The sequence below is a fragment of the Panicum hallii genome, chromosome 9 (assembly GCF_002211085.1).
Source record: "Panicum hallii strain FIL2 chromosome 9, PHallii_v3.1, whole genome shotgun sequence".
Taxonomy (NCBI): Eukaryota; Viridiplantae; Streptophyta; class Magnoliopsida; order Poales; family Poaceae; genus Panicum; species Panicum hallii.
The window spans coordinates 55,016,631-55,042,268 of NC_038050.1; the positions used below are offsets into that span (position 1 = coordinate 55,016,631).

General features: G+C 45.6%; 3 protein-coding genes across 3 annotated transcripts; 1 reads left to right on the forward strand and 2 right to left on the reverse strand.

Annotated features, from left to right (window-relative positions):
- Nucleotides 1-2,703: 2,703 nt before the first annotated feature.
- On the forward strand, nt 2,704-4,112 carry LOC112877586 (peroxidase 57-like). Its single transcript, XM_025941927.1, has 2 exons — nt 2,704-2,991; nt 3,110-4,112. Exons 1-2 carry the CDS (start codon nt 2,764-2,766, stop codon nt 3,869-3,871), a joined length of 990 nt encoding a protein of 329 aa, XP_025797712.1. The 5' UTR covers nt 2,704-2,763; the 3' UTR covers nt 3,872-4,112.
- A 929-nt stretch (nt 4,113-5,041) lies between these two features.
- On the reverse strand, nt 5,042-7,703 carry LOC112878139 (10 kDa chaperonin 1, chloroplastic). Its single transcript, XM_025942559.1, has 6 exons — nt 7,414-7,703; nt 7,241-7,291; nt 6,397-6,462; nt 6,266-6,313; nt 5,488-5,517; nt 5,042-5,378 (listed from the first exon to the last, which is right to left on the reverse strand). Exons 1-6 carry the CDS (start codon nt 7,546-7,548, stop codon nt 5,310-5,312), a joined length of 399 nt encoding a protein of 132 aa, XP_025798344.1. The 5' UTR covers nt 7,549-7,703; the 3' UTR covers nt 5,042-5,309.
- Nucleotides 7,704-18,286: 10,583 nt separating this feature from the next.
- LOC112875690 (RING-H2 finger protein ATL5-like) lies at nt 18,287-20,312 on the reverse strand. The gene has a single exon (XM_025939628.1). The coding sequence runs from the start codon at nt 20,037-20,039 to the stop codon at nt 18,864-18,866; it is 1,176 nt and encodes a 391-aa protein (XP_025795413.1). The 5' UTR covers nt 20,040-20,312; the 3' UTR covers nt 18,287-18,863.
- Nucleotides 20,313-25,638: the final 5,326 nt, after the last annotated feature.

The window sequence follows — 25,638 nt, forward strand, 5'->3', positions numbered from 1 at the left end:
ACATTTCATTGATGGTGATTGGAAACTGAAAAGCTTTCTTTTGAGGTAGTAATTGAATAACTAAACTCATTTTCTTTTTGTTCATGTGATAAGTTTGTTTTCTTTTGAGGTAACAAGTGTGTTTTCTCTACAGGTTTATTTATGTGCCAGCTCCACATACAGGTGAAGTTATTAGTGATGTCCTTCATGAAGTACTACAAGATTGGCAGATCGATAAGAAAGTGTCCACAGTGACCCTTGACAATTGCACAACCAATGACAGCTTGATGGGTGCCATGCAAGTTAAGCTTCCCCTCACCTTTCTCATGCTACATGGTAGATTGTTACAAATGCGTTGTGCTGCACATATCATAAATTGAATTGTGAAAGATGGAATAGCTGTTATGGAGAAGGGTATTGAAAGGGTACGTGATAGTGTTGGTTTTTGGAGTGCCACACCAAAGAGACATGAACGTTTTGAACGGACAGCAGCTCAAATGAATATCAAATATGAGAAAAGAATAGCTTTAGATTGTAAGACAAGATGGAATTCAACTTATCTCATGCTTAGCACTGCATTAGAGTATGAAACTGTTTTTGATCGGCTTGCTAGCAAAGAAAAGCTTTGTGCTCCTTTTCAACCAAACAAAGATGATTGGGACTTTGCTAGGGAGCTTTGTGCTAGGTTAAAGATATTTTATAATGCAACTGAGTTATTGTTGGGCACTAATTATATCACAGCAAACCTTTTCTTCCCCAAAATTTATGGCATTTATTTGGCTATTGAGAAATGGAGAACTAGTTCTATTCCTAAGGTAGAAGAGATGTCAAACTTGATGAAAGAGAAATTTAAGAAGTATTGGAAAGATGTGCATGGTCTTATGGAAATAGCTACTGTTTTAGATCCAAGGTACAAACTGAAATTCATGGGGGCCTTTTATAGAACTATTTATGGTGAACAAAGCTCATATGCAGATAATGAAGTTTGTAGAGTCAAAAATTTATTGTATGAACTTGTGTTGGAATATCAAGGATCTATGGAAGGGATGGCTACAACTGATGGTGTAAGGACAGCCAATAATAAGAATATTGTCAACAACGAAGGAGATGATCTTGTCTTTGACATATTTGACAAGTTCTTGTCAGAGGAACCAGAACAATGCACCACTTATCTGCGTACTGAGTTGGATTTATATTTGGAGGAGCCAACATTGCCAAGAACTCAAGAGCTTGACATTATTCATTGGTGGCAATATGCAGGGGTTCAATATCCAACTTTGAGAAGAATTGCTCGGGATATTATGGCTATCCCTGTTATAACGGTAGCATCTGAGTCAGTCTTTAGTATTGGGGGAAGGATAATTAGTCCACACCGTAGTAGGCTTGCTATGAAAACTATTGAAGGTTTGATGTGCATGCAAGCTTGGGCTCGAGCTGATATGTTAGGCGAGCAGTCCGGTTTCATCAAAGAGTTATTGACTGGTCTAGATGATAGGGAGGAAGAAATGGTAAGAACTCACTCTTTTAGCATACACATATAAATTTATAGTAACCTTTTGTTGCCTATTATTGAGTGACATTGAATCAGATCTACTTTCACCCTTTTTATTGCAAGGATGGTTCTGATTCATGTATGATTGAGTGACATTGAATCTGATCGGTGGCTGTTGCCTTGGTTGTTGCTGGTTGCCTTCATGCCTTGTTGGTTCTGAATTCTGATGGAGTGCTAGACCATGTTTTGTAACTAAGACTTATGTTTGTTTAAGACTTATGTTTGTTTGTTCCTGTAATCCTGTTATTTCTGATTCATTACAACATTTATGTTATGGATTTATAATCAAGTGCTTGTTGGAACAGTCATTTATGTTATGGATTTATGTGGCTGTATGAATTTTGTTACCAAAATTTCTTTGATTTTTTGCTTCATCGCATATTTGATTGCAAAACCCGACCGGTACCCGCACCCGACCCGAAACCCAATGGGTTCGGGCGTGGGTGCAAAATTCCACCCATGGGTATGGGTGTGGGTTTAGTTTTTGACCCGATGTCATTCTCTCATGGGTCGGGTTTTGGCTCCACCCGACCCGAACCCGACCCATTGCCATCCCTAGTTGCAGCTCCAGCCAACATGACAGAGCATTGCGTCATGTACTTCGACGGTTCTTTCAAGCTCGGAGGTGGTGGTGCAGGAGTTCTCTTCATCTCACCAAAAGGCGAACAACTCAAGTATGTATTTCAGATAATATTTGAGGTCTCCAACAACGAAGCCGAGTTCGAGGCATTATTGCATGGGCTACGCCTGGCAGTCTTCTTTGGCATCAAAGCGAATGCTCGTCTACGACGACTCCTTACTTGTCGTTCAAGAAGTCTGGGACATCAACAAAGGCACTATGTGTAAACCCACTAACGCAGAACCATTCTGACTAAATTAGAGTCTTGAATTATTTGGCTACTAAAAGAATACACACTCATATATCATACTATGCCGCCCTTCATTATTCCCTGAGGAATATATCCCCTTCCTTTCTGTCACAGCTAGCATAGCAAGCTAGCAAAGTCCTTTCCTCTCTTGAAAATTAAAACAAGGAAAAACAAGACTGCGAGCCTACGTGATCTCCATGACCGGTAGAAACAACTGAGCTTGATTAGTCCGATGCCATCGCCCCATCACCTATAAATAGGCTTAGCATGCGGCATTTGCATCTCACCGCGCTGATCTGAGAACCTAAGAGAGCCAGGCATTAGATAGTGCTAGTATTATTAGCAACCCAACATCGGATTGCTATGGCCTCAGCAGCCCGCATGAGTGCGCCGGCGCTAATGGTGGCTTTGGCCGTGCTGGCCTTCGCCGCCGGCGGCAGCGCGCAGCTGCAGTACGGGTTCTACAAGGGCAAGTGCAACGCCAGCGACGTGGAGGCGGTGGTGCAGGGCATCGTCAAGGCCCGCTTCGCCCGCGAGGCACCCATCGTCGCCTACCTCCTCCGTCTGCAATTCCACGAGTGCGCCGTCAATGTACGGGAACGGGACCACCAGCTAAGCAATTAAGCTACTCCATGCACACGACGTGCGTGTATCGCCGACTGTTACGAAGGGGTCGTGGATTAACATGGCAAAGAGATTGTAATTGCAGGGGTGCGACGGCGGCCTCCTGATCGACGGCCCCGGCACGGAGAAGACGGCGCCGCCGAACCTGAGCGTCAAGGGCTACGACCTCATCGCGGCCATCAAGGCGGAGCTGGAGAAGAGGTGCCCCGGCGTGGTCTCGTGCTCCGACATCGAGATCCTCGCCACCAGGGACGCGGTGGCGCTCGCCGGCGGGCTGGCGTACGCGGTGCGCACCGGGCGGAGGGACCGCCGGCAGTCCCGGGCCTCCGACGTCAACCTCCCGGCGCCGGAGTACACGGCGGCGCAGGCCGTCGGGTACTACGCCAGGCTGGGGATGACCCCGTACGAGACGGTGGTGCTGCTGGGCGCGCACACGGTGGGCGCCACGCACTGCAGCGCGATCAAGAACAGCCGGCTGTACGGGTACGGCGGCAGGCCCGGCGCGACGGACCCCAGCATGGACCGGGCCACCGCGTCGGTGTACAAGAAGTGGGTGTGCCCGAACGTGACGTCGTCGGACGGGAACACCGTGTTCCTGGACGACCAGTGGAGTGCCCTGAAGGTGGACAACAACTACTACAAGAACCTGCAGCTCCGCCGCGGTGTCCTCTCCGTTGACCAGAACCTCTACAGCGACGGGTCCACACGTTGGATCGTCGACCAGCTCGCCAACAATGCTGGCCTCTTCCAGGCGCAGTTCGCCAAGGTTCTCGTAAAGCTCAGCGAGGTCAACGTGCTCACCGGCACGCAGGGGGAGATCCGCAAGGTCTGCAGCAAATTTAACTGACATCGGATCGTCCGGTTCTCCTTATCCATTGATTCGTTTATTTTAACATACCTCTTGGTTTGATGATCTGAAATGTTGTTGTCTTATTCCTTCTTTTGTTTGATTCAAGTTGCTTGATTTTGATATGATGTTCAATTAACTTCATTTGAATTCTAATTAAGGTTTTTGTAACAAGCAGTAATAAGTAATAACCTATGTTACATATCTGATGGATGAATGTATCGTCATGTGAATTTGATGAGATGTTGTCTTCTTATTATTATTCATTTTGGTTCGATCAAAGTTGGTTCATTTTGATCTGATGTTCAATCAATTTTATTTGAATTATACAGTTTTTGTAATATGTAATAACATACGTGATGGATGAATGTACCATGTGTATAATGATGCTCTGTAAGGAGAAAACAGAGGCTGCGAATGCATGGTTGCATGCCTGATCACTGAGCATGGTTGGGGCTAAGGTGTTCGTAGCAATTCGGACCGTTGCATCAGACGTCAGTCGTATGGGGCTTCTTCCGTTTTTAGACGAAAAGTGGCAGTTTTAACCAATTGGCTGTAGCATTAAAGGTAGCTAATTAATCACAGCGGGCAGCAGCTACACTATATACATTTGCCTTCTTCCATCTCTTCACCAAATTGCAAGTACTCCCTCCGTTCTAAAATATAGATTATTTTAGCTTTTTAAGATTCATAATATTTATTATGTATCTAAATATAGTATGTTTAAATGTATAGCAAAATCTATAAATCTAGAAAAATTAAAATAGCCTACATTTTGAAACGGAGGAAGTATGAGCTAGCAATAATCAATACTCCCTTTGTTCAAAATACAAATCGTTTGAGTTTATACTAAGTCAAAATTTTCTAACTTTGAGCAAAATTTATAGGAAAAATACACCAACATCTATGACATGAAATTAGTTTTGTTAAATATGTTTTCGTAATGTATTTATTTGGTATTATAGATGTTAAATTTGGTTGAAATTTGGTTTGGGGAAAGACATGCGTTTATCCAAACAAATGGTGCTCGATTATTGGTATAAACTCTAGCTTAGCAATGCGGAGGGCCAAGAAACGTCTACGAACGACCAAAAATATAACTTCGAACATGTCGAACACATTCCCTAGTAAAATAGGCACGACGTTGCTTTAAGAGTGTTCAGAAGCACAAGCACCAACTGCGCAATGATAGCATTCCAAATTCGGTTGACGCAGCGTATCTAAAATCTGAACAGTTTATGGGGACGTACTGTAAAAAAGCAGCAGCATAATATCATTACTGCTTATGGCGGCCAAAATTCACTGATAACTAACACTCATCAGGCTGTGGAATTCATGAACATTCAAATGGCATACAACAAAGTTGGGACAAGGTCAAGCCCCATTCACTTGGAGGCTTGGATCACTGGCGCCCAAGTCTGAAATTTCAGGATAAAATTCATTCAACAACAGCTAGCAAATCCGATTCTCGGCAGAAACAGTGCTTCTCATCGGTACCAAGGTCCACCTGCAGATATCCAACACAGTGAGGATGTCACATAACTTGAATCAGAACATGTAGGACTAAGAACAAGCCCACAAAATATTTTCAGTTAAGCAGAAATCAGTTAGTTTACCTCATAAGCATTGATATCTGAGAATAGAACCTACAAAATCGCAAACAGAACCAGGTTAGTGTGTTATGTGAGATAACATTTTACTTGGGTAAAAGTACATATAAGGAAAATGCCAACTGTAAAAACTGATACAGGAAACAATGTACTCTATCCGTAGCACTAAAGTAGGAGTGCAAAATAGACCAGGAGAGGAAAGCAAAATAAAGCAGAACTGATACAAACAATGTACTCTATCCGTAGCACTAAAGTAGGAGGGCAAAATAGACAAGGAGAGGAAAGCAAAATAAAGCATGTGTGTTTTCAAATTTTGCAGCGCATCATGCATATCTAAGGAGATTGCAGGTTAATTATATTGACAAAGTTAACCACTCTTCAATCTTGTCGAGCAATGAGAGCCTCAGTAGTGGCCTCTATAAAGGGTCGATGAAACATCTCTGCAGAGCAGTATACAACAGAAGATTGAATGTCTATGAGTTACAGGTCAAAGCATCAGAATAAGAACCTTCACTCAAAATTATTACTCATTCATTCACTCAACAAAATGATTATCCTTTCATTTACAGGATAACAGTACAGCTCATACGTTCAAGATTTTCATTGAGTTCCTTCATCATATAACAGAAAGATAATAGAAGACAAGAAACCAGAAAATATGGATCATGTAATAGAACGTTCTCTAGTATAAACACACTTCACATGCAAGGGAAAGATGCTTCTTGCCGGCAAAAGTGAGTGTCTGAGCATGCATCAATAGGCTATGTTACAAAATGCTGCTTACCTTCTTTCCAGCCTCAACTTCACTAACATCAGCACCGACCGATAGAATCTAACATGAGCAATACAATATTGTTAGAATGTAGCCTGCTGAAGTTAAGAATGACAGAAACTGATAGTGACTTGAGATCTCACCTCACCCATCAGATACCGCTCAAACTTAACAGCAGACTTTGGTAGCAATACACCTCCAGCAGATTTCTGCAAGTATAAAAAAGTTTAGTTGGAACAGTTAATTATATGAACGTATCAACTTATAATAACTTTCAGCAGAGACATGTATCCAGTAACATAGTTCCACAGGATTGAACCATCATTCTGCAATAGACAAGCAAACATGCAAAAGTTGCCTCAACTAACTTCTAAAATAAAGGGGGCCATCCTAGACAACACATAACATGTCAAAGTAACCATATTTAGTAATAGGAAATGCGAAATTCTGTTGGATTCACAGCAGCTGAACCATAAGTTTGCAGTATTGTAAAATCTCTATACAGTGCACAAAACAGAACACTGCAATTACAGTGAAAATGCATGCGTCTCAGCTTCACCGGACCAATAATACAGCTTAGCAGATGAACATGAGATTTCCCTGAGACACCAAGTGACGGGTGGTGCTTCCAAAGCCAAAGCTAACTTAAATTCACAGAAACGTAACAGTTGAAAAGTGGAGCAAATATACAGCTTCGTTATAACTACCAACAGCAAAATGGAAGTCCCTAAAGCCTAAATCAGTATACTAAGCTTTTTACAAGATCAAAAAAACTTAAGTACAACCATCGTATGGTTGCTAAAACATAAATCCATAATACACGGTTATCACTTGCAAACGAGAATCACCACACTTTAGGATTCTTCAACCATCTACGTTTGAAGTAGGAGCAACGCACTGACAACTACCACAGTACCACGCAAGCAATCTAAAATAATAAAAATTAGCATTGGAAAATTTCACAGCTAGTTGAAGTAGAGGGCAGACCTCAGGGATCTGCTGGAGACGGACGAGCACCCGGTCGGACTGCGGCGCCACCTGACGAACAAAACACAAGCACCACAGCGTCAGACCTCAGAACCCTACCCAAAACCCTTGATTCCTTGGAGATTCGAAACCAGAGCCGCAGAGCGCATCATCACGGCACCGAGCCCACCTACCCTGGCAGGGTCGTACTTGAGCGCGGCAACGCGCAGCCCGGCCCGGCGGGTGGGGGCGGCGGCCAGCGGCCGGCGGCTGCTACTGCTGCCGGCGACGAGGAAGGGTGAGGAGAAGGCGAGGAGGGAGGGCGCCATTAGAGAGCCGAGGCTAGGGGAGGGGGAGCGGGAGCTTCTAGAAGGAGGACGAGGGGTTTGGTTCGTTCCGGCCTTCGGCAATCGCCGGGGGGGTGGTGCGTCCCGTCCCTTATCTGCTTGCCTTGCTCGCGAGGACGGAATGGATGGCTTTCTTCTCGATGCTTCCGTGGTGTCTTATTGGACCCTTGCTGGGCTGAGATTTTAGTTAGAGAGTTAGGGTTTCCATTTAATTCGGCCCGTTACACAAGTTACTACCGGGGGATGATCGATGCAGCAAAACTCTCCTCTGTTTTTTACAGAGCATATTCTAAATTTCTAATGATACAAGCTTGCTTGCACAACATTCCTCGTTGACAGTGATGCTTGACCAGGTCAATTATAAAAACTATGCTTTGCCTGATTAGATGAGATATAAAAAACTATAATCCACTAAATAGTGGGTCATTTTATGGGCTTCCAGTAATGTTGTCAACCACCAGATAGTTTTCCGGTAGTCATCTTCAATCTTCCCCTTCCCCATGGCGATGAGCCGACGAGCTTTGCTATATAGAACGTGCCATCGGTAAATCCTTCACAAGCACAGCATTTTCCTTAGAAACAGTATCTCCGGCTCGGCCCATGCAGTCCAGGGCCAAGCGTAGGGCCCCCAGACGTTTTTAATTTACAGGCCCGCACCGACCCAGGCAGGATCAACAGCCCTAGCCCATAGAACATGGCCAGTGTTCTAGTGCAGGCGATAGGCCCATTGAACGATCATTCATTGGCGCAGGACCATAAAGCCCATCTGATCGACGAGACGGCAACAGCTCCCCCGAGCTTACCAACTACTAACTCCAACGTGCCATCCCCCCTCCCCACGCTGGACGCCTGGACGAACGGTCCGAGCCGTCGCCTTGTGTAGCTAAGCTGTGCTTGCGTGGTGTCCAATAACAGACTAGCACGTAAATGTAACTACGTGCAAAAATAACCATTTACGGTTTACCTTGATCGATCAGGAGCATTCGACGAGGAGCTGAACTACTTGTGTTTGGAAGTTGGCCTGGAACGATGCGATCGATCTCGATCCAGCCACGCTTGGCGCAAGTGTGTGTCTGAACGATAATAACAAGTTTTTTAAGGTTAACGGGGAGAGCATCCCCACCTGATTTATTTCATTATGGCTCCTAACGGTCCGCATGATAACCAAAATTTTACATCATTTGCCTAGCATAAGGCGATTTTGTGAGATGACCATATGACAATATGTCCTAACTTAAGGAACAAACGTGGCATAACCATTGATAACAATTACATCTCATGACATCAGGCATCGAGTTTGGAGGCAGCGAGCTTGCAACAAACTTGATGTGCGGAGGTGGGCACCTCCCTGCACACCGGGCGCAATGCTTTCACTACATCAGTCGTCGCTTCAAAGCACCGGCCAAGTGTGGAAGGGATAGAACCGCAGAGACAACGCCTCCAAGAAGGTGAATGATGCCAAGGACCTCGTCGTCATTGAGACCAGCTAGATTCCGGCAAAGCTTTCGCCAACGACTCCACCAACCATATACCTCGTTGCTTGAGCCCTTAGCGGCTCGTGCGATGTGGCGAGGCACATCACCATTGACCATTGACGCGCCAAGGTCGCACCTCGCTATTTGAATCCTTGGTGATTCGCACGAGCAGCAAGGCACGACATCTTGGGTTGTAGCCATGGCACCGCCCTGGGTAGACAACAGAGCGCCATGGCTGAGCAGGGTCGCCCTCATGCTGCCCAGGGCTCACAAAGACCAACACCGTTGTTCTGTCACCTCACGGAAGCCTCTTCAGAGGGGCATCAACACGCCAGCTGCACGCGATAGCCACACAGCTGCGTCGGCCACCCCCTCCGGACATGCAGCACATGGGGCCGGACCTTGGCTCCACTGCTCGCGTTACACCGCCGCATGTCAAGGCCGTCGTCGACCACCACCGCCACTAGCAACCCCTCCGTTGTTGCGGATCCAACGCCCACCAGAGCGCCCGCTCACCAATCATGATGTCGTGTTTGCCACGAGCCGCGGCCGCAACCGTAGTAGACGTGGCTGCCGGTCACCATGGGCACCCACCCACGTGCCACGACAACGCCCCCGAGTGGGGGTTGCCGCTGCCGCCGCAACACGTAGATCCAGACCTAGGGGTGTTGGATCCGGCCGCCGGCCACCCACCCGCACGCCGCAACGGACGCTCCCGCGTGGGGGAAGTTGCCGCCGCTCCACGTAGATCCGGCATTGGGGGTGCCAGATCCGGCCTCGGGAAGCATAGACATAAGGCCCACCCCCGTCCTCGGAGGTGCCAAGTCCGGCCGCTACGAACCGCCACCTAATGCTGCAGAACTCTAAGGGGGCTCGCAGAGCTCGAGAAAGAGGAAAAAGAGGCCTCGCTGCTGTCCTAAAAGGAATCGGTGCTCAGAGCCTAAGAGGGGGAGGGGTTAATTAGGCAATTCTAAAATCTTAACTTATGGACTCAAACTAGTTAGCATAAAATATAAGCTAAAATATATTATCTAGACGTGCAACTAGGGTTCAACTAGTGTGAAAATCTCATCCCAAAGAGTTTTGCAACCTATAGCCAATCTTAGCAGGATACTACACTAAGAATGTAAAGGCATACAAGATTGCCATAAGAAATACGGAAGCTTAAAGAAGAGGATGAGGGAAAGCAAACTCTTGACGTGCGGATTTATCCTGTGGTATCGGTAGGCACAAAGCTATCCCTAATCCATGTTGTTGAAGCACTTACTAAGAGTATTGTTTTCCGGTCATCAAGTCTCTTCTGAGACTCTTCTTGACTTGCCACAAAGGGCCACGCTAAGTCTCTGGTCAACTCGATACCGTCTCCACTAAGGAGCTTCTCCATGAAGGAAGTGGTCTCCACGTTCCTTGCACAAAGTTATCATCGCCGCTCCACACCAAGCCGGAGGGTCGATGACTTGCTGGCGAGCCAACCAGAACTCCAAGAGGTCGGCACACCGAGATACAAGCTTTGGTTCACACAAGAACCAGCACACAGTATAACTACACCTTGCACTCTCACTCTAACTAGAGCTAGTCTAGCACTCTCACTTACAAAGCTTATGTTAAACCTAAGGATGTGATTTATATGCTCTTCGATAGCTTGGAGAACTTCTTCTGAGTGTAAGAGGCTTCTAACGAACTCCAGCAACCCAAATAATCCGGGGTGAGGCCTTATATAGGTTAGAGGGCAGCTCATAGAAGTTGCTTGCTCTTACGCAGAAAAGTATAAAGCGTTGGTTAAACTGGTTGCCACTGTCTGTTTAACCGGTCACACTGACCCTGCCTATTGGCCGTTGAACTCCAACTGCCATTCTCAGCTGACGTCATTGCACCGACACACCGTTGGTTCAACCGGTGCTGAAGACTTTGCTTGGAAATTCTTCTGGAACCAAAACATGCGTACTGAGTAATCACAGCACACTTGCACCGACGTCTTCTTTTGCACCGCCGGTTTAACCGATGCCTCTGTTATTTCTTCACTTGATTGCCATGTCATCTCCTCATTGCACCGACGTCTCCATTCTTATAGCGTCGGTTTAACCGGTGCTACTGTAATTTCTTCGCTTGATCGCCATATCAACTCACCAAAGCACCAACCCGCTATAAGTTAACCGACGCATGTAATCATGCTGAACCTTATCCAAATCATCTCGGCTATTATTTGGACACCCCTAAAATATTATCTCTGCATTTTCACTCCAACTTGAACATTTTAACAGCGATTTGGACCATATTGTATATGGATTGGACTTCATTCATAGGACCTAAAAATCCTACAAACTTAAAAATCCTATAAGCTCACAAACTCGTTAGTTTCATTGACTATATTATCATACAATCACTAAAATTACAATCATAATTTAAAAGAATCATATTCCTTACATGTTTCCCTACGGCCGAGCGGGCTTCTGCTGGCATGCTCGAGCGACGGCAAGTGGGAGGGACGGGGGAGGAGGGGGCTCGTGGCGGCGGCGGCGCTGGTGCCGCCCGAGTCGGCCGCTAGGAGCGACGCGGGGTCCTCCTCCCGAGAACTCATAATAACAAGTTAACAACGGTAAACCTGAAGCCTTTCCGCGGTAGATATATAGCCAATCGACCCGGCCGGCCGTATAGCTAGGCTGGTACGTACACGTACGTAGCTGCAGCAGGGCCGGGCGCTGCGAGCATTGACGCATGCAAATCCACGGTGTCTGCGTGCAGGGCCAGCAGAGATGGATCACGTACGTTGCTAGACACGGTCGCTGTACACACACATGCAGCCGGTAAAGAGCCCCAAATTTTAGCTAGATTGTCTATTATACAGTTTTGAGCTAAATGTCCGTTACCACCCCGCCGCCCACGTACCGGCCGGCCGGCCGGTCCTTCTAGCTTCCTGCCACGCATTGATGCGCCCGCTCCGCTGGCTCTACTCTACTGCGCGCGCTACAGCGCCTTCCCAGCATTGGGCTAGTGGGCTGGGACGGAGGACAAGAGACTGCTGCGTGCTAGCGTGGCCCGGCCCTACTCTCCGCTCGTTCCTATGCTGGCATGCTGCTAACATTCAATCCAGATCTGGTACGCGTACCGCGCCGCTGTATACGGTGTACGGCATCCGGCATCACAATTCTGCTGCACCGTAAGCTAAGTGCGTACCAACTACAGCACAGAGATCATACACTGGTGTCCCTGTCACCATCGAATTATTAGCACGTGCGTTTCGATCGAGTCCTAGCTAGCATACAGTCATCAGTTCCCTATTAATAATATAATCAAACGAAACCGTCACTAATTGTAATTAATCACCATATATATATAATAAATTAGCCGCGTTAGGTTCGCGAGCAGCCGTCGCGGCCGGGGATACATAGGTTGCGTACGTGCCAAACATACCACACCTGGGAGATTGTTTAACGGCGCCTCGTACCGGCGCTGCATACTCACTGACTCACTGCAGGCGTCACAGGATATAGATCGACGTCGACGACGACTAGTGGACTCGTGGTCTTTGGTCTACCCGCGCACGCAACGCGACGGAAGGCACGACGAAGATCACCACGCACACCAGTTTATCATTTTTTTTTTCAAAGAAAGATAGCTAACGGATACCAAACCGGCCGGGTGCATCGATCAATGGCGATGATGGCACGTCGCGGCAAAGTTGGCTCTCTCCAGGATCTTACTTGATTGCCAAGGTTAGTTTGGCCTAGTGCTGAACTGCTGAAAGGGATGTAACGATTTTCTTTCGTTTTTTGGCGATTGCATGGATCGATCTCCTGATCACCGGGTCAACGGGGCCGATTTAACAACGGGCTAGCAGAGGGAAACAAGGTGACACGTACACGCCTCCAGATATTTTTCATTTGCTTTTTTACAGCCATGTGTAAAATGGGGTTATTGCAGCCTGTGGGGGCATGTTTTCTTTGTATGGGGCCATTGAATCGACTAGAAACTTGTTCAATCGAACTTATCTAGGTTTCAAAGGAAAAAAAAGTCAGATGGAATGTACTAAGACATGTTTAGTTGGCACCTAATTTGCCACACAGTCCTGGTAAGTGTGGCAAAACTAAATTTAGGTAAAGAAAAAAGACCACATGCCACGTTTGCTAGAAGGAAAAACAAAGTTAGTCATACTAAGTTATAGCAACATCCAAACTCTTTCCGATAAAATTGTGGTCGCCAAAGATTAGATGTGGCAAATTTTAGTTATCAAACCAAACAGGCCCTAAGATAGTGACCAAGAATTACCTATTGGATACCAACTTGAGCTTGTATTGGTAATTTCAGCTGATTAATTTTTTTTCATGGAGAATGCATTTCTAATTTCAGCTGATTATTTTTTTTTCATGGAGAAGAATAGATCCATTGCTGCACCTAAGCTTTTGCTAAAGAAAGACAGGATCCAAGTGGCACGATACTGTAAAAGTGAGCACTATAGCCAGTGACTGTGTGTTCATCGGCTTTCAAGTTTCAACCACGGGGTCTGGCGACAGATGTCCCACTCCCACTCCCAACTGAGGTGATTTCTGATTTGCCCCGTTGAATTTTTGCTGCCCGACAAAAGAAGATAGGATCAGTACTCTTCCGTGTCCTGTGAGGTGCATGCGCTGCCGATGTTCCCCAGCACCAGGCATCTCGCGCGCATGCGAGTAGGGTAAAATTATACTAAAACTCTCACACCCACAGCAAAAATAAACCTCACAAGCTTGGCTCCTCCTTTTTCCTTTTACCACCACGAGCATCAGAGCTCTGGTCCACTCCACATGTAGGCATGTAGCGCCAGTACAGTTCAGCAACAGTGGGTCAGGCCATGAGAGGAGTAAAAGGGACCTGCTGTGTTGTGTGCAGCAGAGTTGCATTGGCACCCAGTAGTGTTTGTGATCGGTCACCGGTGGCCACAGTTCCTCATCCATGTCAAGTATTTTTGACTCGACTGAATCACTGAGCAGCAGCATTGGCCACGCAAAATGGCTCATCATAAGGCCGGGGGAGACTGTATATATGGATCACGCGACGAAAGGAAAGTAAATAAAGAAAAGAAAAGGGAAAGGAAAAGGTGAGAAAGGAGGAAATTGCAGCTGCAGAGTCCAGAAGCAGCCCTTTGCTTTTTTTGGTCTTGTCTCTTGCCCGCCCGCCCGCCCGCCGCCCCCCACCCACACACACACACACACCGGCGGGGCATTGAGGAAGCAAGTCAAGGCATCAGTCACTCGGTCAGTGCCAGTGCTCCTAGGCTCCTAGCCAAGCTGGCAAGCTAGGCCTCGTTTAGATCGCAAGTTTGTATAACATTTGGAACTTTTTGCTACTGTAGCGTTTTCGTTTGTATTTGACAAATTTTATCTAATCATGGTCTAACTAGGCTTAAAAGATTCGTCTCGTGATGTACAATTAAACTGTGCAATTAGTTATTTTTTTACCTACATTTACTGCTCCATGCATGTATCCCAAAATTGATGTGATGGAGAGAGAGTGTAAAAATTATAACATTTGCAATGCATCTAAACGGGGCCCTAGCTCGCTGGGTAGCTAGCAATTTAGTACGGTTCCTGCGCGTTCCCTGTCTCTCCCTTCCCGCTGTTCACTGCTGGCACTAGAACAAGCAAGAAAAAGCTACTAAGATAAGCAGCAAGCGTGGACTGCAACAGCTCACACTAAACTTTAGGCCTCTGTGGATTCGGCACGGCTAAACTTTATAACTATCACATCGAATATTTAGCTGCTAATTACGAGTATCTATTATATTAATAAGAGAGTGTTAAAAAAAAGCGGCCACGTTCATTGAGAGCGTCTAGAAATTCCCATATTAATCTAAAAAAAGAAGAATTTGCACCATTGGATTTATAAAGATCTAACGATCTAGATTAACTCAAGAATCCATATCGAATTTAAATAGCTATTTTCGGATTTAAAAAATTAGGACATAACTAAGAATCCATGCTGAATACGTTAGTAGATAGCTAAATTTGGAATTAAAAAAATAATAAAATTAGAACTTAACCAAAGAGTCCATGTCGAATACAATTAGTAAATAGCTAAATTCAGAATTTCAAAAATAAAAAAATTAGCATTAGCATTGATAAAAAATTTACTATTAGCAAAATAGCTAAATTTAAAATTAAAAATATAAGAAAATTTGCGGTTCATGAAGGAGTTCATATCGAATATAACTAATAGATAAATAAATGCAATAATTAAAATATAAAAAATTCAGTAGTTAATTTTTTGTAGTGATTAAGAAGCACTAAATAAATAGTATAGGTCATTAGTACATGACTAAAGAGTCCATACCGAATATGATTAGTAAATAGCTAAATTTGGAATTAGAAAAATAAAAAAGTAGGACTTAACCAGAGAGTCCATGTCAAATACAATTACTAAATAGCTAAATTTAGAATTATAAAAATAAGAAAATTAGCGTTAGCATTGATAAAAAATTACTATTAGCAAAATATCTAAATTCAAAATTAAAAATATAAGAAAATTAGAAGCTGATCAAAGAGTCCATATTAAATATAACTAACAAGTAAATAAATGCAAGAATTAAAATTTCGAAAAATATTAGTAGTTGATTTGTACAGTGATTAAGAAATAAGAAGCATAATGTAGGTCAAATGCAAATAATAAAATCCCAAATTTGAGTTATAAACGGGGCTACAAGTTTACAACATTACATGTCAAATATAATTAATTAATAGCAAAATTTAGAATTACAATTAATAAAATTAGTAGTTAATTTGTATATGAATTTTGAAAGTGTTAAAAGAAGCCATTACGTTTGCCGAGAGGGTTTAAAAATTACCACATTAATTAAAAAAGAGAAAATTGATGAGTTAGCCACAAAGAACCTTAGTCGAATAGTAGCATACTCTGCATAATTAGAAGATAAAAAAGTGGCTAAAAAGTGATTTTGATCTGTAAAATGATGAGCAGACGAGAGCCTTTAAACATGGGAAACTCAAAGGTAACTAGCCCAACCAAATTAGAGGCATAGCAATGATTACACTATGGTGTAGCTATATCGTAGCTACGATATAATCTTAGCTCAGTCACTAAGTTGATGATTACTCTAATATGGTTGATGATTACTCTAACATGGATTACTAAAGCATGGTGATCACAACTAGCGACAACGAGAAGAACCAAGATAGTGATGTTTTGCTATGTAGCACTATCAATTGTTGATGGTCAAGAGCTAAAAAATTTAGAAGAGAAGGAACGGTTGATGATACAACCACTGTGGAGTGATAATGCGAGATATAGAACAAAGCAACTTGAAAATTGATGTTTGACATGCCCGCCCGTCTATAGCAAGTCATGGATAGTGTTCAAAAGTAATGGCATGCACTATCAGTGATGCATCTTCGATTACCATAGTATAGCGGGTAAAGATTCTCGGGAGTATAATGGAGATAGCTATACCTAAGATAATATAAGAGCATGCATTACCGGGCTATATCAAGGGGTGATTGGAGGAAAATGAAAAGAAAATATATTATACTTCTGGTGGTTCTTCTACAAATCTAAGGATAATTTATTTATAATGCACGGTAACTAGAACACTCAAAAAAATTGTACATTGCAAATATTTTTGAAAAAGTAATATTGATGTCAATGTAAAATATATAAATATTTAGTTATTTTTAGTAAATACCCAAAATATCATTTTTCTTCTAAATTATTATCCAGAAATATAGCACAAAATATAGCAAGAAAAGTAAAGATTGCACCTATGTCTGGACCACGACAAAATACTTACAAAGATACAATTAAACAAAATTATTTGCATTCAACTTTTTTAAAGTAAAAAGAAATCTAAAAGTTTGGGGAAAAAACTAGGTACATGCGCTATTTGCACGGGGCGTCTTGCTAGTTAAATGTAGACTAATGATAAAACTAATTGCATAACCTCTAAGGGCCTGTTCGTTTCCTACCCTCTAAACTTTAGACCCATCACATCAAAGAGAATCTTGCTATTTAGAAGTATTAAATAAAACTTTTTGCACAGCTGGGTGCTAATTCGCGAGACAAATTTAATGAGCCTAATTAACCCATAATTTGCCACAGTGATGCTACAGTAATCATCCGCTAATCATGGACTAATATACCTCATTAGATTCATCTCGCGAATTAGCACTGGGGTTCTGCAATTAGTTTTGTAATTAGACTTTATTTAATACTTCTAAATGACAAGTTTCTCTTTGATGTGACCTCTCTAAACTTTAGGCCCTAGGAAACGAACACACCCTAAGCTAATTCATAAGATGAATCTATGAAGTCTAATTAATTTATAATTAGTCCTAAGCTTCTATAATTAGTTTTACAATTAGCTTATGTTTAGTTCTTCTAATTGACATCGAAACAAGGCTAAACTTTAACCCTTAAAATCCAAACACCCTTGCATTATCATATCCCGTCTGTGCTGTAAGAAAAGCTAGGAGAGGCAAATAAAGAAACAGGGAGGCCAGGCCAGGGCACCAGGCAGAAGTGTGTGTGTACGACTGTACATGCATGGGGATGGGGAGCCCTGGCTGCTGAAGCATGCAGCTCATCAGATCAGAGCTTCAGAGCAAGGACAAAGCCTTCCACCACCAAAAGCAGCACGAGCTCTCTGCCCCCTTGCGCGCCCGGCTCCTCGCTCCTCACTCCTCGCGGTCTCAGCAACAATGCAAGGACGAGAGAGACAAGCGGGCAGGTCAAGCCAGAGGGTACAGTCAAAGCGACGCCTTTTTTAGTCAGATTCCGAGCGATCTCCGCCCGTTCGATTGCGTCTGCTAAATGCTAATGCTAACTGGGATAGCGAAGCGCCCGGAGCCAACGAGCAAGTGTGCTGCCGTGCGATGGTAATGTTATTAGCAGCAGCTACTGGCCGGCGAGGAAGGCGCCAGTACGATGCAGTGCAACGGGACAGTGGTGTCCTTTTCCCAGTGGGGGTGAGGAGCAGATGGCAATGGGGGGACTAGGAGGGGGAAGTTCTTGTAGGCTTGTGCGTAATCTCATGGACCACCAATCTCTCCGTCCATACCCTAACCTCCTCTCCCAACTCCCATGTGCGTTGCGTTGCGTTCCACTGGAACCAAATCCCCTGCCCTATCCGTGCTGCCTCATGTAGTCATGTACAGTGCCCTAGTAACATTTGCACTCTTTTCTTTTCTTTTGTCTTTTTAAGAAAAGAGAGAGTAAAATATGAACTCTCTTCCTCATGAGGAGGACAGAATGACATTGTACAGTGCCAAAATTTTGCTTCAACTTTGCAAGATGTGCACCACCATAGCACCCCATCTCATGAGATGAGAGGAATGCCCCACTTCACCAACCCACCTTGCTAATTTATTTGCTATATATACAAAGGCCAATCCGCACTACATACGTACACAATGAGTTCCACAAAATCTAATCAAAATGCAGCAAAAAGTCCCTGAATTCTCCAAGCTGGAAAGTTTAAAAATGTTCTTTCGATTGGTCGAGAGTCCTGCGCTGTGCTGTGTCCCCAAATGCATTCCTCCTCATTCTTCCCGCCGACATTCTCCAATTCGGAAGCAGTTTTGAAACCCGCAAACGGCACCTCCGCCCTCGAAATCCACCCACCCGCCCCCAAAAAATAAAACAGAAAATAAAATAAAAACCCGCGCTCGCATGCCGAAAAGAAGAGCCAGGCACCCCGATTCGTTTCGATTCGTTTCACGAAGACGACGAGGAGGGCCTTTCGGGAACCGCGCACGCCGGCGCCGCCGGCCGCGGCCGCCACCGCATGGGCGAAGCTACCTTCGACCGCCTCGTGTGGATTGGATGCTTGCCGCGTGCCAGCTAGTATGCACCCGTGAGCCACCGCACGAACCCGTAGAACGACGCGCTGCCGTTGCCGTCCTCCGCCTCCCGCCGCCGCGCCGTGGGGGCCGCGCCGCCGTCCATGTCCCACCACCACTCCGCCGTGGCCGCCGCCGTCACTGTCCCGGCGTCGTACCGGCTGCTCCAGCGCCCGCTGCTCCACCTGCTGCTCCAACGGTTGCTCCACCTGCTGCTCCACCGCTCCGCCGTCGACCTGAACGACGCCGTCGGGGTCAGGCCCACGGTCGATGACGATGGCTGCCCGCGCTCCACCGCGGCGAGCTGCTGCTGCTGTTGCTGAGGCGGCTGCTGGGTCGGCGGGTCGCTGGACCCGGTGGCGGCGCGCGGGCTCGGCTTGAGCACGACCTGGAGCTCCTCCTCGACGAGGTACTCCGATGACGCCGAGTTGGGGAGGCCGCTGGGGAGCGGGTACGCGCGGACGGCGGCGGCAGCGGCGTCGGGGTTGGAGCGTCGGCTGCTCACGCTTCCGAGCTCCACGCGGAGGAGGTCGGTGAGCGGCGGGTGGGGCAGCGCGATGGAGGCGCGGCACAGCGGGCAGGACGGGTTGCCGCGCAGCCACGGGTCCACGCACCGGGAGTGGAACGCGTGCCGGCAGGCGGGCAGGAGGCGGAGCTCGTCGTCGTCGCGGAACGCGCTCTGGCACACGGCGCAGTCGCGCGACGACTTGGGCACGGACGCCAGCGACGAGGACAGCGTGAACAGCGGCAGGCGCGCGATGAGCCGCTCCGCCTCCGCCTCCGCTGCCGCCGCCGCCTTCCCTCCTCCTCCGTGCCCATCGGCGGGCGCCACGGACGCCGCCGCCGCGGGGCGCACCACGAGCGGGAGCGGCGGCCCCTGCCGGGACGAAGCGGAGGACGAGCCCGCAGGCCCCACGTGGCGGCACAGGTGGCGGATGAAGTAGTGGATGCACAGCGACGCGAGCAGCATCACCACCACGATGACCGCGATGATGAGGATGCTCGGCGAGATGCCCGCCACGCCACCGCTCCCGCTCCCGCCCCCTCCCGCGCTACTCCCCCGCGCGTCCCCCCTTCCGCCCCCGCCACCGTCGTCCGCCAGCCGCGGCACCACCGGCACTCTCCGCTCCGGCAGCGCCTGGGGCGGCGGCGGCGGCGGGACGACGGTAGTAGCCATCAACGTGTGCTTCTCCCACCCGCGCTCTCTCCTCCCGCTGGTGTGGACGTGTGGTGGCGCGGGTGGAGGGGGACGGCGTCGTGCTGTTGCGACTTGTCTCTGGCTTATAAGTGTGGTTTTGTCCGGTGGCGGCGCTGCCGGTGGCGGCTTGCCATTTATACTTGCGCCGGCAAATTCGTCCAGGGAGGGAGGTGGATAGCCGATAGATAGCTTGGCTTGCTTTAGGAGAGGGGATGGGAGTGGACCAGGTGTTGACGTTGGATTCTTGTGCGATTAATCTTTTTTTAAGAACAAATGGCACATATTTTAGTAGAGGTAGCGTTAGATTTTCACAATTGGGATTTCTGGGGCCCAAAGATTTGGCTCGCCGTTGAAATGTGCCGCTTGCTTTTTCTCTTTTGATTTTAATGAAATATAGGAGAATAAAGGAGCGACGGATGGCTATTTTCAATCTTTAGAGGAAAATGAGAGCTCCCAGCTTGTCGTGCAACGCAAACACCAATGGCTATAGGCAATTGGAGACGAAATGGTTTGGTTTCGGCTTGAAGTTACTGGAGGGAAATTCATCGAGAATTATAGTTTTCTAGAAAAAAGATGTACCTCATGACTAAGCGCACCTGCTCCTCCTTTGACATCAACAGCATATATTGCGTACATCATTATGAGATGTATTTAACATGACATATGCTGCGCACATGATTTGTCATGGGTTATCCTAGGTTTGAAGTTTGCTAAGAAGAAAGATGATAGCATGCTTTGTTGAATATGCTCAAAAAACTGCACCCAATCTCCACTCCAGAAAAACCAATTGGAAGACCAATTTTTGGTGCCACCTTAACATCCCCCGTCATGGTTATGACACGGCGATATGCAGACATCCGATCCTTTGTTACGTCGCCCGATCGGTAGTCCGCAAAAATTGCCAAACCCCCGACGTAGCGCCCCTCTTCTATGCCCATCGTCATTCTGCCGCGCGCAAGGATCAGCCGTCCAATCGACACCGGCGGTAGCCCGCTACAAACGGATTCCACCCGCACTCGCATTCTCTGGCCACATTCTGCGCACATTCATGCTGCCTCACAACCCTAAACATCGAGCCTAAGCACCGCCGGCGGCAAACTCCCGTTGACACCACCGACCCCTTGACTTAGCAGAAGTCTACAAAGGGAAGCAAGGTGAGATCACCATACCCTAAGCATCTGACATCGAACACCAACATTGCCGTTCGATTTTGACTGGCCATGGTGAAAATTGGATTTTTGCAGCGCCCGTGCACCTCCACCTCCGCTTCATCGCCGTCCCGCCACATCGCCGCTCCCCTTCGGCGACCAGCCGCCGCTGGACCTCCACGTAGTGGTGAGTACCGCCTCCGGCCCCCTATGTCTCTCCCTCGCCTCCCCGCGCCATCGATTGCTCGCCGGAGCAACGCCAAGCCGCCTCGCCGTGGGACGCTGCCTTCCTAGCCTTGCACGCCCTCACAGACCCCACAATCGCAACCCCCGTCGCCCCCTCGAGCCGAACTGAGCCCGGGTAATGTTTCTATAAGTTACTACTATCAGTACGGCCGTTTTAGTTTGCACTAACGGGATGAAACACTAATATGCTGTTTTGGAACCCTCATCAGGACCCATCCGTGCTAATGATGAGGAATCAGAATGGCTACACAGGAGTGACTGCTTCATCAGAGCGGGTTGCGGGCAAGGTACACATATCACCGGTCATTGTTAATCACAATGCGCTGCAATTTCAAATAGCGTGCGATACAATTTTATTCATTAGTAATGTATTGTGGCTTCATTAAATGGCATGTTGGAGAACTTACGTAACTTTTGGTTTTAGGGGATATCAATATGACCGTAGAAGGGTACATCTCTTTTTGTTTTTTGATATGCTCATGTTTCCGTGCATTCTATGACCTTATTTTAGTGTCTATACGTATAGGTCTGTATAGTTTTTTTTAATTTGTTTTAAACGTCTAAATATGAATAGGGGCACCGGACACGGTTGTGTCGCACAAGCAACTGATCGAAAGGAACGTAGGAGGGAAATGGCCATAACATAGGTTGTTTAGATAACTTACCGGAAAAATTATCATCATTGGTTAACAAATTTATTAACCATTGTGCAGCAATTATCATTTTAATGTCTATAAAAATTATCATTTTATATCCATTGTGCAGCAAGATATGAAAGGATTCAAGTTGAAACTTGTTGCTATTTTGATATCTTCTTTTCTCAACATTCGGAGAGGATGTCCATTATTTCCGCGCAATGACGATGGATCTGGAAGTCCAAACGATGTAGTGGATCCTAAACAACGGACCACAACTCCAAGCAATGGAAAGCGTGATAGAGAGGGTAACTGTATAGTGGGGCAGCAGGGGACACCTAACATCATAATAACGCAGTAAAACTCTACACGAAGTCATCGTGACCAATCCAAAGATGAGTGTTTAGACTCTATTTCAAAGCAGAACATGAATCTGTGCAGAGAAGATATGATAGGGATATTGTGCGACTACATTGCATCGATTGACGAGGCCGTTGTCTTGGAGTAAGCTTCTCACTTCCTATCATTCTTTGAGCACTGGTGTAAAGTATACTATATACTACTGAATCAAAATTATGCCTATCAGTCTAGATTATTATGATTAATTTGGCATATTTCCTTCTCATTTGTTTTAACAGGAAGCGTTGGTGCGCAGCCTTGAACCTAACAATCTTGCATTAACTGTCAGAGATCTGCAAAAGATATTATTTATAAATCAAGGCATATCCGCGGAATATTGTGAGTACCAAAGGTTGAAATATTATAATGTTGCAATCTCAAAGCATTTCATGGATCTACGTTTCATTGTAAGTGGGTAGTTATATATATTTTTCATGACATAGTATATCACTAATCTTATTCTTCGAAAAAAATAAATTATCCATATGGACTACTGATCATACCAATTAATTTTCCTATATTGCAGAAGATGTGTGATTTAACAAGACATCCAAAATTTCACGAAAGCTATAGTAATAAAGAGCTAGGTGCAGCAATTGGGGGATGGTCAATTCTAAACTATGACCACTTACGTTGCAAATACGTAAGTCTACCAATTTAATTTTAAATATTATTATTATTATTGTCTATCTTACTACATATTATTTCTTGTAGTTCCTCCTGCCATGGTTCATCGGGAAAAACTTCATGCTGTATGTCTTGGATCATGTGGATAAAAAATTTATCGTGATTGATCTGTCACGTGTTCCGAAGTGGTGTGAAGATGTTTCATACAGAAAATATGGAGAGACTAGTACACATTTCTACAAGAAGTATACAACTGCAATGAACGTGAATAGTCCCAGGTGGGACCAGAATATCTACAAGTGGTTGTTCACGCATGAAAAGAGAATTGTTGAAGATGAGGAGAAATGGTAACTTATTTTAGATTACTAATTATTAATAGCTTTTATTTACACTATACAACAATACGATTGATAGGAAAGCTACCGCAGATATTCTACGGGCTATCTGGTTCTGCAGTACATGTCTTGGTGGAAAAGTACCCGGAGCATGGAGATTTGTATGATGAGTATACTGCTTTATGAAAAATATTTCTTGTCATCTTCAATAATTGTTGCTATCGAACGCATATGAGATGTTTACTTATGTGTCCGAATTGTTCACAGGATCGCATTACTATGCGGTAGAACTTCATCATCGATGTGTTTTCATAAGGAATGAATCGACAACTGCTTCCTGCTAAAGTAAGAATTATCTTAGCCGTATCAATGGATGACATATAAAATAGAATTTTCTGTATATTTGTTTGTCAGTTGGCTTCGATGATAATGACATACCTACGGATTTGATTTATCTCAGATTTGTTTGGAACGATGTTATTTGTTGGTAGTTTTACAGAATATTCATATTTGGTGGTAGTTTTTTGGATTTTTATCCATGATTTGTACTCCTGTTGCAATGCACATGTTAAATCTCGGTGCACCATGATACATTTCTCCTCTATTTTAGAACAGGGATGGATAAAAAAAAGATGCTGAGCAGTCCTGAAAATGTTACTGTGAATCAATGGCTATCCTGGTAGGGCTACCAAGACAACTCAGTTTGCTCGCACACACTGCCCTCATTTCATCTTTGATCATTGATCTGTGAATATGTCTGAGCACTTCTATTTCATATTTGATCAATGATTTATTTATTGCGTGTAAAATTATATTTGGGCACTTATAGTTATCTCGACAGTTGATGTGTACATTCATGTAAAAATAAAGTTTTTCTTGTAGCAACCAATGGGTACGAACCTAGTCACTAACTAAACAAATTAAGCATAATTTCGTGAACGAGATAAATAATGGCTATGCAGCGGACCATCCTAACACCAGACCATCCCCCTACACACACACAATCCTCTTCCTATGTCGTCTTATTTCTTCTCTTAGCAGCTGAGCTTGTTCCTCATGTTGTCGTTATTAGCTTAGGGGTTTTCAGGGTCATTATCCCTTTAGAGTTGAGTAGGCTAGAAGGGTAGGCCCTTGGATGGTGGTTTGTGGCACTTATGGATAGAGCGAGCAATAAGACGGTAAAGTGGTTCTAATGAGTATGGGGATAGTGTAGACATAAGGATGAAGGTGGATAAGGAAGACAAGTGACGGTGTGTAAGGGCGAAGCTACGAAGGATGTTGTGGATGCATCCACACCAAAATACAAAATCAGCAGTTAGGACTAATTTTTTAAAAATTACTAGATATTTGCCAATAGATTTAGGAAGCAAACTATATTGAATTATTGATCTCATGATCATGCAAAAAGATTCTGCTTGACCTCCATCACCTCCATCTACGGAGGAGTCAAAAACTCCGGCAAACTTCATGAATTCTAGCGAAGTTTAGCGGTTGGGGACTTGGGGGGTTTTTATGGAGGAGAATGTTGGAGACAGAGGAGAATGTTGGATCGCTCATGAATGGAGGAGACGAAGGAGGTTGGCCAGTGGTCCTCTCTGCCAAGAATGAGGAACCGAGGCAGGGTGGTGGTGGTGGTGCATGGCGGGGCGATAGACGAGAGACGGCGTCATCACCCAACATGATGCGATGGAAGAGGAGCCTCAACTAAACTTGATGAGTATAGTCAGGTGGCAAAAAAAAAATATGACCAGATATCTAGTTAGACCTCTAATTTTTTCACCGTGTATATATTTTTCTCAAGGCTCAAGTAGATGCACCCACGACGAATGTGCACCCTTACGTTTGGCCCTACTAGTTTCGCCACCATCGGCGCAGGTGTACATACACGAGATCTTTTTATGCCTAAGCTACCTTTAACACCCCAGGGCTTGCATTCTTCAAATATTCCGAGGCGTGCCGTGCGTGCACTATCCTTTTGAAACACCCGCGAAGATACAAAAACGCGTGCTCGTTCGTACTGAACACACAGCAGGCCTGAATCCGGACATGCGTGTATTCCAAGAACCGACGTCACCGTTACATAGTTTTCAATGCGCGTATCCGCTGAAAATACAGTGTGCAGTGTGCCGCGCCGCGCGGCCAACCAGAGCCGGTCACGCCTTGTACGTGGTCTCCACCACGTCTCCGT